The sequence below is a fragment of the Lissotriton helveticus genome, chromosome 3_1 (genome assembly GCF_964261635.1).
Source record: "Lissotriton helveticus chromosome 3_1, aLisHel1.1, whole genome shotgun sequence".
Classification (NCBI taxonomy): Eukaryota; Metazoa; Chordata; class Amphibia; order Caudata; family Salamandridae; genus Lissotriton; species Lissotriton helveticus.
In genome coordinates this window covers 411,210,887-411,226,079 of record NC_136061.1, presented here as the reverse complement: position 1 = coordinate 411,226,079, position 15,193 = coordinate 411,210,887, and the positions used below count along the sequence as shown (strand labels likewise).

The window sequence follows — 15,193 nt, the reverse complement described above, 5'->3', positions numbered from 1 at the left end:
AATTGGAAATTTGCTATAACAATATCATCATACCTCCCAGAGTATCTCCTGCCTCTACATTTAACTTTAATGTAGCCCTCAATGGGCTTATGGGTCCCCCCTTTGAACACTTACACTCTTGCCCTTTGCAGTCCTCTTGTGGAAATTGGCTATCCTCGTGGCCATAACTTCCCTCTTAGGTATCAATTAGTTGCAGGCACTTACCCTGAAAGAGCCTTTCATTCAGCATCACAGGACAGGGTTGTTGTAGGAACTAATCCCAAGTTCCTCCCCTGCATAGTGTTCCCTTTCCAACTCAGGCAGACAATAGAGCTATCAGCCTTCTTTCCACAGCCTGACGTTGTGGCAGAGAGAGCCCTTCATACAATATGTTAAACAGACTCTCATGTACTATGGTAACAGTACCGAGTCCTTCAGCAAGTCTGACCAGCTCTTCGTTGCCTTTGCAAAACCCCACTAAGGCACTTTCAACCTGTTAAAAAAGGCACAACCACAGCCTTTAAAAAGAGGCTACCTGGTCAACCGCTTACATGTTTACCAAACACCATTGTGTAGATATTGTAGTCCATCAGTAGGCAATGGTTGGCCAGACAGTGTTAAAAACTTTGTTTCTGACATGTGCATCATCCACATGCTTACAACCTCTTATAGAGGGAATTGATTCACACTCTATATAGAGCATGCGCCTCTACAGCCACACATGCTACGAATGGAAGATGTTACTTACCTTGTAAGCATCTGTTTGTAGAGTGTAGTGTAGTAGATGTGCAATGCCTGCCTTCCTCACCAGAAGCCAGTATTTGCTGCATATCTCTACTCTTGCTACAAATCAAAACACGATTTATAAAGCACAGCTAATCATCCATTAGGGTATCCAGGCACTGAGAGCATTGCAGATCCCAGAGATTTCAGTTGAACAGCCAGGTCTTGAGTCCCCTACTGAATTCCTAAAGAGAAGGTGCGGTCCAGAGGTGGAAGGAGAGCCCATTCCATAGCTTTTCAGCAAGGTAGGAAAAGGTGTGTCCTCCAGCGTTGATTCAGCAGATGCAGGGGTGTGCCTGAGGGAAAGTTAGGTGGAGTGCAGGTGTCTGGAGGGTTGGTGAAATTACAAGCAGTGGTTGATGTATGCTGGTCCTTGATTGTGAATGGTTTGTAGGTGTGGGTCCGCATCTTGAATTCACATCTCTTCTGAATAGGGAGCCAGTGGAGCTTCTTGAGGTGGGGGGTGATGTGGGTCCATTTGGGAAGGTCGAAGAGGTCAAGGATGAGCCTGGCCCCTGAGTTCTGTATGGTCTGCAGTCTCTTTAGGAGGTGTGTGGGGATTGCTACGTAGAGTGTGTTGCCGTAGTCCAGGCGGCTGGTGACTAGGACTTGAATGACGTTTGGTCTGGTGCTAAAGGGGAGCCAATAAAAGACCTAACTGAACATGTGAAAAATGAGGAAGCAGGTTGAGGAGACTGCGTTGATTTGCCATTTCATGGTGAGCTTGCTGTCCAGGACGACGCCGAGGTTGCGGGCGTGGTCTGTCAGAGTGGGTGAGGGTCTTAGTTCAGTGGGCCAACAGAAGTCGTTGCTGGGGAGAGGTGTTTTTCCAGAACATCAGTACTTCCATTTGGTTTGTGTTAAGTTTGTGACATTTGTTTCGCATCCAGTCGGGCACGCTGGTCATGCACCAGCAGACGCTGGCCATCGTGGTGAAGGGGTCTTCAGAAAGAGAGAGAGGATGAGCTGGGTGTCGTCTGCTTAGGATATGATGTTTAGTTCATGGGTTCTGATGAAGTTGACCAGGGAGGTTACCTATTTGATACTGCACAATACACATGGTGAACCATGCTGCATTCACTCACCACTGCATACATAATCTTACCTGCTGTGCAAAATACAATCTAATGATTCCTTATACCTATGTATATTGTCTACGAAGGGAAGATTCACAGTACATTCTGTGACTTGAAAGACTCATAGAAAACAACTGCAAAGATCCGAGTCAATACTGGATGGTAGAAGTATACAGAGCAAATCGCCTGCCTACATTCTTAAGCTCTGAGTATTCCTATATTTAAAGGAAATTAAATTCATTCAAACCAAGTTTTTTTATTTTACATTTTTTTTCCAGATTTCTCATAAATATATCAACCTGTGTGTTTACAGTTTTTCAACAATGGTTACAGAACATCTAGTTGCAATACCCCAACTCTTTAGCCTTATACTGTGCTCATGTCTCCCCTTTAGCAAATCATGAGAACTACCGTGCTTGTATTTTCTGTTTAAGTAAACTTATGCAAAAGACATTGCATCCTAAAATAGATTTAAACTTGATTGGCTTACAGTCTCCTAATCCGGAGAAGAGATAAAACAGGGGAACATTCTAAAACAAACTTGGTTACCAGTCACTGAGCTACATGCAAACATATTTAATTGCATCATGTTTGAATGCTCACGTTCAGTATTTGTGCTAGGTTTCTGTACAAATAGCCCCTTAACGTGACTCCTACTATTTTTTTTATCTTTTTTGTGGTTCCTTCTCAGTCAGTGCAAGAGAACATAGCAAGAGTTTGCTACGAGCCTGCACATTCACTGGTGGACCCTCCTACACACATACATATGCACTTTCCCTTATTTCCTAGTAGATTTGTCTCATAGAGATCGTAAATTAATTAAAAGGTCCTTATCCTTGTTAATTATTAAATCTTCGGAAAGTAAAAACCTTGAGAATAAAAGCATGGACTGAATGCAGTGTTTCGTAATTCTCATACTTAATTGTGATTATGTTAAGTAATGCATGCAGCGAAATGCAGAGGGTTTGCCTCTCATCTCTCTGACTTGGTGTGTGTTTTCTATGTTTTCTCAGGTATGGTGAGTACAGAATGCCAAACAAAGCCTTGAACAAGAATGACCATTATGTTGGAAATTGGAAGGAGGGCAAGATGTTCGGGCATGGAGTTTATAGGTAGTGTACTATTACAAAATATATGTTTAAAGGATTGCTATTGACCTCTAGCATTTCAAAATCTCTCAATCCGATATACTACTTGGTGTAACAAAACACACTTCTGATATCTTCTTTTGCCTCTCCATTATTTCATTAAATTGCCAATTTTCTTATTTTTTGCAATGGACTTTTTTCATGCCTTTGTGTATTACCAGTTATATATTCTATTAATTTGTCAAGTAACATTGATACAAATGTTAGTAGCTCCTCCCTGCCTTCTCCAAAGAAATGTTTTACCTTGATACTTTCACAAATAATGTTCTCTTTCCTTCAGTTGTCATGCAGATGTTTTAAGTTTTTTTACTCTGTTTCCTTTTAGTAGTTTACAGTACTTTCCTATGGCACTAATTCACAAGGTTGCCGCTCTTGCGTCTGTCTTCTTGCTCATGTTTAAAGGAGTGCACCATCCTCTAGCTATAGAATCATCAGGGTATTTCTTTTAAACTCGTCCTTTGGAATTATCCTGTACAAACTGTCCTGCTGTTATTCAGAAATAATCCACATGATGATGTAAACCTTAGAAGTTTAAGATTATATTTTATAAGGGAAGGTTTTGTAGTAGTTCCAAAATTGATAATATGCAGTCCTCCTTACATTGACAATGAATACTCCTATTTTCGACTTACCTCTAGTTTCTTTGACTGTGACCATTTGTTCTACTGGCTTGACTGTGTTAAAATACTGGTGGGAGATTGTAGATGATTAGGCATTAAAAAGGACATAATCGTCCTTCAGTCTCCTTAAACTTTATTATTTTGATGATATCTTTATTCCTGTGGGAAAGAAGCTATCTTATCATGTGTATGGTCTTCTGTATCAATCTGAATGAACAGATTTCAGTCACTGCTACATCCCTCAACAAGCATTTACAATGCAATGGTCTCGGCATTATTAAAGGTAGAGCTATTGGCATTGCTCATGACATTTTTTTTCTTTTTTTTGTAAAACATAAATAAATGGTATTGTCATTTACAATGGCAATAGGTGAGCATTAGAGAGTAGTAGCGAGTACTCGCGAACACAGAGCCACACACACAGAGAGCCACACACACACACAGAGAGCCCCACACACACAGCGAGCCCCACACACACACACACAGCGAGCACCACACACACACACAGCGAGCCCCACACACACACAGCGAGCCCCACACACACACACACAGCGAGCCCCACACACACACAGCGAGCCCCACACACACACAACGAGCCACACACACACAGCGAGCCACACACACACACACAGCGAGCCCCACACACACAGCGAGCCCCACACACACAGCGAGCTCCACACACACACACAGCGAGCCCCACACACACACACAGCGAGCCCCACACACACACACACACACAGCGAGCCCCACACACACACAGCGAGCCCCACACACACACAGCGAGCCCCACACACACACAACGAGCCACACACACAGCGAGCCACACACACACACACACAGCACCCCACACACACACAGAGCCACACACACAGAGCCACCCACACAGAGCCACCCACACAAAGATACCCACACAAAGCCACCCACACACAGAGCCACCCACACAGAGCCACCCACACAGTGCCACAGACACAGAGCCACACACACAGAACCACCCACACAGTGCCACAGACACAGAGCCACACACACAGAGCCAACCTCACACAGACCCACCTACACACACACAGAGCCACCCTCACACAGACCCACCTACACACACAGAGCCACACACACACAAGCCACACACATGCATACACACAGACCCACCTACACACGATGCATACAGTCCAGAACGTGGCATGCAAAGACTTGCTGTAAACAGTCAGCATCTCGACCCAACTAACTCGCTACAGATTTAGACCTGCCCTCAAAATGGCTAGAGCCCAGTGCCAAGCTAGCTTAGACATGACTGGGTGAATTCAAGCTACAATTCTATAATGCGATATGGTCAACTCAAGATGTCACTACACAATAGAAGGGGGTTCCCCAGTCCGATGAATGATATGGGCAGGAAGGAGGGGGGTTTTAGAACAATGTATATAGAAAGAGCGACACCCTGCCAAAATGGATACCAAAGGTCCTCTGAGGGATCCTCATATATTATAGAGGGAGCAGTCTAAACAATGCATCAGAGCCGTCTGATATATATGGATCAGTCAATAATTTTTATAGAAAATATATATTTTATTTATCTTTATACAGTCTGATATTTCTAGAAAATATTCAATAAATACATACAAAAGATTCAAGAAATGGGGTCAGTGCGTTTTTTCGTATAACATAGACACAGGATATGTTCACACTATTCAATGTTCCAAACACTCCAGGGCAATTCTAGGAACTCAAACAAACATTCATACCTTTAGGGGATCACTCAATCTCACATACACTCAAACAATTTATCTGGGAGTAACTGACAGGGCCTGCAACTAAAGAATGGAGTTATGGTTGCATGGACGGGGCCGTAGAGGTAGGAAGGCAGATTAGATGATAAATATTATCCACAAGGACTCAAATGATGCCGTTCTTAGAGGAAGCGCCGACGCGCGTTTCGGTGTAAGACACCTTCGTCAGGGCAAGCAGGTACCGCCAAGGAGGGGAACAAACAGACTGAAAGTTAAAAACATTTCCTGATATTAGACAATTGAATAGTCTCATACATTGTAGTCTGCACAATAGTAACAAATATGGGTTAATTCTGACATGATGATACATTTTGTAGAATTTACATATTAAGGCTTTGATATCATATATATGCTCCCAGAATACCACTCCCCACAATCGGAGAGTTAAGGCCAAACACCATTGGAGGCCTGGGTGAATACAAAGAAATCATAACTCTACATTCCAGACAATCAATCATTCATTCCTGCATGGTTCTTCCAGATCATTCATTCAACATATTGGTAGTCCAGTATATCTAAAATGGGTATGGGATTAGTTATTACCTGGGGTTCGGATGATTTTCAAACGACCCAGAGGTTCACAGGGACCATGTTTTCCAATTTTGATATAAAGGGATTTCTGTTCAGCCGAAGAGAGAATCCTGTTTTTCTTTTCTGTTTAAGTTAAAAGCAAAGAGAGTATTGAGGATTGTGTTGTATGTCCGCGATTTCTGATTTCAGAGATGGACAAAAAACTCCCTGCTCAAGAACCTAAATAATGAGAGGGGACGATGTCATTTATTCGAAAATAGGTATATAGTCAATGTGGACGGCTTAGGCAAACATGGGAACCATGATCGTATTTTCCGGGATGGTCCTAACTGTACATATGGACGGCTCTATATGATGTCAGAGGATTTGTTCAATAGGTCACATAGGTCGAAAATATATACATGGTTCCCTACCTTGAAATGGTTAAGGGGATATCCAACACTGGCGTTAATAGTTCTTCTTGGTGACCGGATTTAGTATGGTAAACGATCAAAACACTGTTTGGAAAAGAAAAGAGTGTAACCATTAAAGTGTCAGGAGTGTTCCTCTCAGAACGTACCAGAGCCATATCTCCGGGTGAGATACTCCGATGACAGTAACAGGTAGGAAAGTTCATCCTAGTGATGGACGGCCCAAAGGGGGACATTCGTGTTCATAAAACGGATGCAACAACGGAGGTAAGTCCCGAAATGGAGGGGCACATTATAGATGTCTCGGAAAAAATAGGGGCGCTCACCTGACGATAGCTAATAAGTAACTGTAGCATCTGGGCCCCAGGGGGTGGAGGTTAGGGGTGCTTCACGTCATCCACTCATTACTGTAACGTAGGTTCAGGGTGGAGGGATCCCTACACAGAAAAAACAGGATGGGTCTTATTATATAATAAATAAGATCAGGGCCCAGAAAAGGGGGGCCAGGGGTGCATCGTGACACCACTTACCAAGGGAGTTTTTCGACACCAATGTGCTTCCAGACAGCAGGGGTTCTTTTGTTCTCGTCCGATAGCGACGTAAAGATGGTGGGAAGTAATCGACTGCAATGTTGAACGCGGTTTTAAAGGCGAGTTGCCGCAATCGGGTTCAGCTGGAGCAAAGGTGTATTGTATAGATAACGGACTGAGATTCCCGAAATGGAGCGCCATCTTTGATTAGCTATATGAAGTTGATGGAAGGCCCGGGTTTCCAAAGTAATGCGCCATCTTGGAGTGGGGAAATGCTAAGGGCAACTCGGGCATAAAACAATATAAAACAGATCTAGAGTCTTAAATGGGCTGTTATTTTTGAAGCACTGATATGTTGCCATTAGCCTAGGGGCCAAATTACGGATGACAATTGCGAGCACACATCTCTGTTCATCTTAAAACAGACTCTGTATCGCGTAAGTTCATCGAAATAATGGACAAGTTAGTCCTCCGACTAGTGGGACGTGGCAGGTCAGAACATCAATAACATCTGTGTGTATAGGGTTATATCAGGTAGAATATCAATCTAATAACCCAAATTTACATCTGGGCAGGAGTAAAGTACTCCTAGATGTTATACATATGTCAGTCTAATCCGGATTCTCTTTGGATCACCCACTCGATAAATATCGTGTCAAAACGGAAAGGGGGTGTTATAAAAAGGTGTTGTGCCAAGGGCATTCTTCATTTAGGCCCTTGGTGACTGAATTCATAAGAAAGATCCAGAACACCTCTCTTTTTTTACGGAGGTTGACTGGATCTGTTCCAGGTCTGGCTTTTATTTTTTCCAATATAAACCAGCGGAGATCTTGTTCAGAATGTGATTTTTCAATCCAATGGGCAACGATAGGGGCCGAGATTTTTTTGTTTCTGATATTAGATTTATGCTCCCCTATTCTAATCCGGCATTCGCGTCCAGTTTCCCCTACATAGGGGAGATCACATGGACAAAGGACCACATATATCACGTTGCTGGTTCGGCAGTTGGTCATGGTTTTATTTCGAGCTACCGAGACTGTACGTTCAATGGTGGTTATGGTATCTCCAATTACAGCCTGGGGACATGCATGGCATGTACCACGTCTGTGGTTTCCAAAGACAGGTTTACTGTTGGTGATAGCACTTTGAGTGCTGGCAGGGGTCTCCAATATCTTGCCTCTGATGAGGTGGTTTTTCAGATTTCTGTTTTTTTAAAAAGCAAAGATAGGTCTGTTTAGGGGCGCCTTGTTACTTTCCAGATTTTATAGGTGCCAGCTCAAGTTTATGGCCTGGCGTACCTTGTGGTTGAGATTTGAATGGCGGGTGATACACACCAATTGGTTGGTATTTTCCGATGGTTTGGGTTGGAACATTATCTCGCTTTTGAAAGAGTCCTTAACCAACTTGGGTGGATATCCTCGAAACAGGAGTTTTTCTTTGAGGATATCGGATTGGGTAAGGAAGTCCTGTATGTCGGAGCAATTCCTCCGAATACGAAGGAACTGACTCTAGGTGATACTTAATCAATTTCATATAGTTGTAAACAAATTAAACAACTAAAAACACCCCTAGACTTAGAGGATAAATGATTCTAATACTCTAAGTGTTTGAGGACTTCATTGCCACTTATGTCATAGCGATAGCCAACTATATGAAATTGATTATGTATATATCAACTGTTTTGTGACAAATTAATTGTTGAGTATTGTATTTATATAATTGTTTTGTGACACATTAATGTTGAGTTTAAATGTATTGTTAGATTGTTTTTGTATTAATGTGACATTCTGTCCAGTAGAATATGTGTTCTTTTTGTAATTAAATGTGAATTCAAAAAATGATTAAAAAGTAAATAGGCAAAATCTATTGCCAAGATAAACGTATTAATTTTTGTTTATCTTTTCATACTAGTAATATGATTTAAATAATTGGAGGTTCAGGTAAATTTTCAGTTTTTCGATATTAGGCCCTACCTACCCTCTTATCCTTTGGGCCAAACCCCCCCTTTTTCACAAAACTTTAATAACACCAGGCAGTCTGGGCAGGAGCAAAACAGATTGTTCGTCCTGTGGCTCTGTAGCTATTCAACCAACAGAAAAGCTCGGCTTCTTTTTGCTGTAATAAGTGATCCAGATTTACATGTTAACCTGGGGTACTCTGTTTTTTTCAGAACAGTACCTATCGCAAGAGCCCGATTTATTTTATTTGCAAACGCCGAACTCATTTTTTTTTCTTTTTGATATATCATCTGATTTGGTATGTGCACACTGGAAGGAATCGCAGATGTTTACGTTAGCCCGGAGCAGAATCAACAGAAAGAAGCAGTGCTCGGATAGCTCCAGATGTCGCGAGCTGATTGTGGTGTTCCTGCGCAGACTTCCCCCCGCCCGCGCTCCCAGCTCTGGTAATTCAGTCAGATAATACATACCTTGTTCAGCAGATTGATACCATGACTGATAGCGCGCGGTGTTTCCTGTTCCACAAACGCATACTTAAAGCAGCAATGAATTTGAAGAGAACCAGATGCCCCCGGCAAGCCCAACAATTCCGAAGCCGTAAAAATGTGAAAACCAATCAGGCTGCACAAGTGTTCCCTGATTTGCTAGTTTTAAGGCTTTTGCGCGGGGGCTCTGCACCTGACCGAATGCGGCTCACAATGGGCTTCTGTGTGCTAGGGAGCCGTGTAAAATTACAGGCATTGAACAGTTTCTAAGAATTTCTTGTCTGCACCGTGTGCCAACTCGTCTGACGGGTTGGGGGGGTCACGTGAGGAGCGTAATCTGCTACGGAGGATTCAGAAACGGGGGCGTTGTGGGAAGTCTGAGAATTCGACACACAATAGGCACTATCTAGTGTTCATTATGCCTTTCGCCTGAAGTGCAGCCAACCTGCTGTGCATTAACTCCCACTCCGGACATCGCCTGTTACATTACCTCTATCTAAGAAGAGCTCAGTAACCCAGAGACATTCCGCCTGAGTATTACTTATAAAGTCTTTGTAACTTTGTGGAAACTCCGACTCCAGTACCCTTAACAAACATTAAATCTGTACTGTAACCCTAGGAACCCCTTTGGGAGCTGCCAGCAAATTAAATTCGCCCACTCACTCTAAGTGCCTTTGCCTGACAACGGAAGCCGCTCTCTCGCAATACTGCCTTATCTGACACTAGCATTTAGCATCCTTCACTTTGCATCTCACGAACACGCTCACTTGTTACCTCGCGAACCGCAACATGCCCACATCATTACATCGTGAAGTATTTCCGCTTTTGCCTACCTCTCTGACGAAACTCGTGTAAACTCATGGGAACGAACGCGTATAAACTATAAACCCTGCGCCCTCCACAACCCCAGCGAGGCGACAGCACGTGCCACACCAGCCAAAGCAATGCAGCCTTTAAAAATGAAGAAAAACAAGAAAAACTGCACCAAAAAAAATGGCGGCCGCAAACATCCGAAAATTTTCAGATTCGGGGGCGTGTTTTTAGCGTTTTGAGTGATGGATGACGTCACAGTTCAAAGAACGCAAAAAAACACGCACCCAAATCCGAAAGAGACGGGGCTTTATTGGACTGACTCCCTTCTCCTCCAATGGCTGGCCTCCGTTTAGGAAGCCAGCCAATGGAGGAGAGAGGCGGGTTCCAAGCCCCCTAACTCCAAAACATAAATTCTTCGGGACTCCGCCCTCACTGCTTGGCAGCGCAACGGTCCCTCGACCTAAAAAGGGGTTAGAATTGGTAGTTATGAGCATTTATAAGTGCCCCCAGTGGCTACTGTAGTAGATTATATTGCAGGCTACAAATCATGTTAAACACTTGGTTCAAGGTATTGCAAACCTTTAGGGTTTGCCTGGCTTTCAGTTATACCTTTTGAGGTCACATTACAGAGCATAGTCTTCTTTTCACCAACAAATCAGTTTCAATGTGACATGCATATTTTTCAAATACCTTAGCAATTACTATTACTATTTAAATTAGTAATGTGCTTAGCTACTCCAACGTGTTTCCCAATGCAAAGCAGGTAGAGGAGAGATTCCTGAATTAAGAGCCAAGGGCTAGATGTAGGTAAAGCATATTTACCGACCCTTAAATACCGAATTTTACCGATTCGCTATTTAAGAGTCGGTAAATATGAAGGGGGGAGATGTAGGGAAATCCAGATGTTTATTTACTGAATCGGTAAAAATCTGTATTTACCGATTCGGTAAATACCGACCGGTAATGCCCATTCATTCCTATGGGCTTTGAAGTCCATAGGAATGAATGGGCATTACCGATTCGGTATTTACCGAATCGGTAAATACCGATTTTCACAAGGGTGCAGGGGGTGTCACTTTGACACCCTCTAGCACCCCCAAAAGAGGCTCAGGTGCCATGTGGCAGGCATACCTGCCCTAAGGGCAGGTCTGCCTGTCATATGGCATAGGTGTGCATGCACACATGTGCATGCACACCGGAAACGGTATTTTACCATCAAATTGAATTTGATGGTAAAATACCGATTCTGTAAGGCTTGTGGGACTCAGTAGAGTCCCACCTATATCTCAAAATTACCGAATCGGTAAAAATACCGATTCGGTAATTTACAGAATTGGTAAATTTACTGATCGGTAAATTTACCGATTCTGTAATAATTTTCCCCCTACATCTCAAATTCCTTTTACCGGTCGGTAACGGCCGAATTCGGCCGTTACCGACCGGTAAAAGCCTACCTACATCTGGCCCCAAGTCTTCAAGCCTGTGCAGAAAGTGAGGAGAAATGTACAACTTCTCAGTCACTCTGGAAGAGAATTCCAGAGTTGCGGACCCAAATATGAAAAGGCCTTTCATACGAGTCAATCCGAACCTAGACACACTGAACAGGGAGATATTTATACAACGTAAGGATCGAGATGCGTGGTAAAGTGACACCAAATCATAAAAATACTGTGGTCCAGTTCCTGCTTTAGCCTCGAACATAAAGCATAAGGCTTTGAACTTGATACGGTTCAGAATTGTCAGCCAATGAAGCTCGCAAAGAAGGTTGGAGACTCAGGATGTCTTTGGAAGTCAGTAAAACAACCTCGCAGCTACATTCTGCACTAATTGCAGCAGGTGGGTAGTAGACTTATCGGCTTCCAAATACTGCACATTGCCATAGTCCAGTTTGGCTATAATCAAAGTATGGATCACAGTCCTTTGAGCGGGATCATACAAATGGTCTTTTTAAGCCATTTGAGGACTGCAAAACAGTTGGCAGCCACCTATGGCTTCATAGACAAATTGTCATCCAGAAGGAATCCCAGAGTTTTTACTTTCTGGGATGGAATAGGCAGGGCCCCTAGAGAGTTGGGCCAGTAAAGAGGGCCCCAGAGAGAACAGTTTTTCTCCAGAATCATAACCTCAGTCTTATTGGCATTGAGCCTGAGAGATTTTGTTCATCTATAAGGTGATGCAACTCAGGCCCAAGCTCAAATCTGAGGGTCCATGGTTCTGTTCAGTAAAGATGATTTGTGTGTCATCTGTGTAGGAAAAAAGTGTCAGACCACCCCTGTTCACTTCATCTGCCAAAGTGCGATGTAGATGTTAAACAATAGCGGGCTAAACACCGGACCCTGTGGGACTCCTGACCTCAGAGTATGAGTCTCAGATCTGACTGTGGAGGACAAAACTTGAAACGTACAATCAGTTAGAAATTATCTAATCGAATCCAGGGCTGGGCCCTCAATTCCAAGGGCAGCCAGTCTCTCCTCCAAAATGGAGTGAGACACAGTATCGAAGGCTGTGCTGCCTGACAAGTCCCCCTTGGAATGCACAGCATATAGACCCCTATCGATGCTGAATCTCGACTTTAAAATTTTAAGTAAAATACTGGCAACACGGCTGCTCCCACATATGGCTCCTTGGTACACCAGGATCCGGCAGGCTTTATTCCCCGTAGGAACATGACACTGAATAAACGTCGCCTGCTGTCCATTTTTGAGCTCGGGCGACGGAAAACCAGGCAGGGACGGTGTTCGCCATCGACATGGAAAAGGCATTTGATAGCCTTGAATGGGGGTTCCTCTATGCAGTCTTAACCAAAATGGGCCTTGGACCGGGGTTCTTGAGATGGGTGCAGCTGCTGTATGCTGATCCGGTGACAAGAGTGCGCACGGGGCGCACGATTTAGGAGCAGTACCGAGTGGAGAGGGGCACGCCTCTCCCCACTACTGTTCGCTCTGGCCGTGGAACCACTAGCCTGCGTGGCAAGATCAGACAAGGATTCCCGTGGGCTCCAGCTGGGGGATCAAAGGCACCACATAGCTTTATTCGCGGCCGACCTCTTATTATTCATACAGCATGCGGGTGAGGACCGTTGTCGGGCCTTTGGGTAAATTGGCAGAAGTCCAGTTTATTCCCCCTGGTAGAGGATATGTGGCCACCTGAAAAACTAGGCGATTTGCGATGGGATCCTCGATGCTTCCACTATCTGGGAGTTTGCATCTTTCATGCCATAGAGGATGTGAGGGAAGGGAACATAGGTAGGGCCTTGCGCTCGATCAAAGACGACATGGCATTCTGGGGAAAGCTTCCCCTATCAGAGATAGGTCGTATCTCTCTGCTCAAGATGGTGGCTCTCCCCTGGTTACTGTACTTCATCACGCTCCTGGTATGGATTTCAGTGGCCTGGTTTCAGGAGCTGGACTCATGCCTGTCTGAATTCACATGGGGGCGGGCCAAAGGCGAGTAGCCCTTAACACACTAACGAGGACTCGCTGTGCCTGATATGGAGGCTTATTATCTGGCAGGACAGCTGCAGATATTCATGCAGTGGGTGGCGGGAAGCATAAACGCAGACTGGTGGGTGCCACCCTTCAATCCGGACAAAATGAATGTGTTCCGCACCCTCTTAGGGATGGCCAAACCTCAGCAGGTACGCAATAATGTGCATAGAGTGATACAACAGTGCTGGAGTCGGTGCCTGCAGAAAACTAGGACAAAACGCCCATACTCACCAGATATGGCACTAACGCTGCTGGAGGCCCTCCCTCCCTCACGGAGGGCAATGGAGGGGAATAGAGGATTGGTTACAGTCCGGGGCCACAAAGGTGGGTGATCTCTACCGGGATGGGGAGATAGTCTCCTTTGAGGGATTTAGGGAGTAGGGTGTACCACAAGGGCACTTCCTACTCTACGGAGCTATTAGATGTCACTGGGGGACGGGCACGACGGAACCGCCGCGATACACCACCTGTGAATACATAAGTCTTTCTGGGGGGACTATAAAAGCGGTTGCATGTCTCTACTGGGCCATAGGACGGAACACCAACGAACTGCAGGACCGGCTACGTAGTCAATGGGGAAAAGACATTGACAGGCCACTGGACGACAAGGACTGGGAAAACATACTGGTACTGACAACTAAAGTATCCCGAAACAGCCGCAGCCTGATAGGCTTTTACATACTCCATCGTGCATACATAACCCCAGAACGTATCAATTGATTCTTTGCTAGGGAGAATGCCGGATACCCGAGATGCAACACACAAGGGGAGACCTTTATTCACATGATATGTAGCTGTACATTCTTAACGCTTTACTGGCAGGAAATCACTCGGGAGACAGCTCGTATAACGGACAGGGTAATCCCATGCTCACCGGAACACGTCCTGCTTAGTCTGATCACGCACACTGCCAAAACAAGGACCATGTATAGATCTCAGGACCTAGCATATATCCTTGCGAAGAGGGAAATCACTAACTGTTTGAAGAATTCAGACGGCCCCGGCGTCCACAGGTGGAAGAGGGAGCTGCTGAAATGGGCCGGATGTAAGGGCAGTGTCCTACTTAGGAATGCGAGACTGGGATAGGTAAGCTGGAAAGGGCTGGAGCATGGGAGGTGCTGATGGAAGACCTGAAGAGAGAGGTTCGGACTTATCCAGTATTATAGGTATTTTTCATAGATTCACATGCCTGAATCATTCCCCGTCGTCAGGGTGGGAGTCCCCGGTATATAAAAGAGTAATGTCATAAAAACATGTACATAGTAATAGGCCAAAGGCCTCTCATTAGTAACATATCCATGTCCTTTTGTAAAAAGGACCAAACTTTGGCCAAGAGCCAATCAGATATCACCACCCTCTAGAACCTTCCTGGAAGGAGCCCTAGTCCCTCAGATTTTCTACCGCACGTCGTGCTAAGGGAGTCTCCTCTGAGCTCTGCTCAGTTTTTCTGGTATTCTTTACCTTTTTCAATATTTTTCTCTCAGAATTTGTTCTCTGTGAGGAGTTTTTTCAGTTGATCATGGCTGACACTCCTAAAAAGAGTCTCTTTAGATCCTGTGCCTCTTGTGGGAAAAAGAGGCTTCATGTTGAT

The 15,193-nt window shown here is 44.5% G+C and overlaps 1 protein-coding gene across 2 annotated transcripts in view; it reads left to right on the top strand.

The window, feature by feature from the left end:
* The window catches only part of ALS2 (alsin Rho guanine nucleotide exchange factor ALS2), a 1,284,778-nt gene that overhangs the window by 640,022 nt on the left and 629,563 nt on the right, over window positions 1-15,193 (top strand). For both annotated transcript variants that reach the window (XM_078680222.1, XM_078680224.1), the window contains one exon: window positions 2,852-2,950. In XM_078680222.1, coding sequence (XP_078536348.1) covers window positions 2,852-2,950 — 99 coding nt within the window. The remainder of the gene's footprint in view (window positions 1-2,851; window positions 2,951-15,193) is intronic.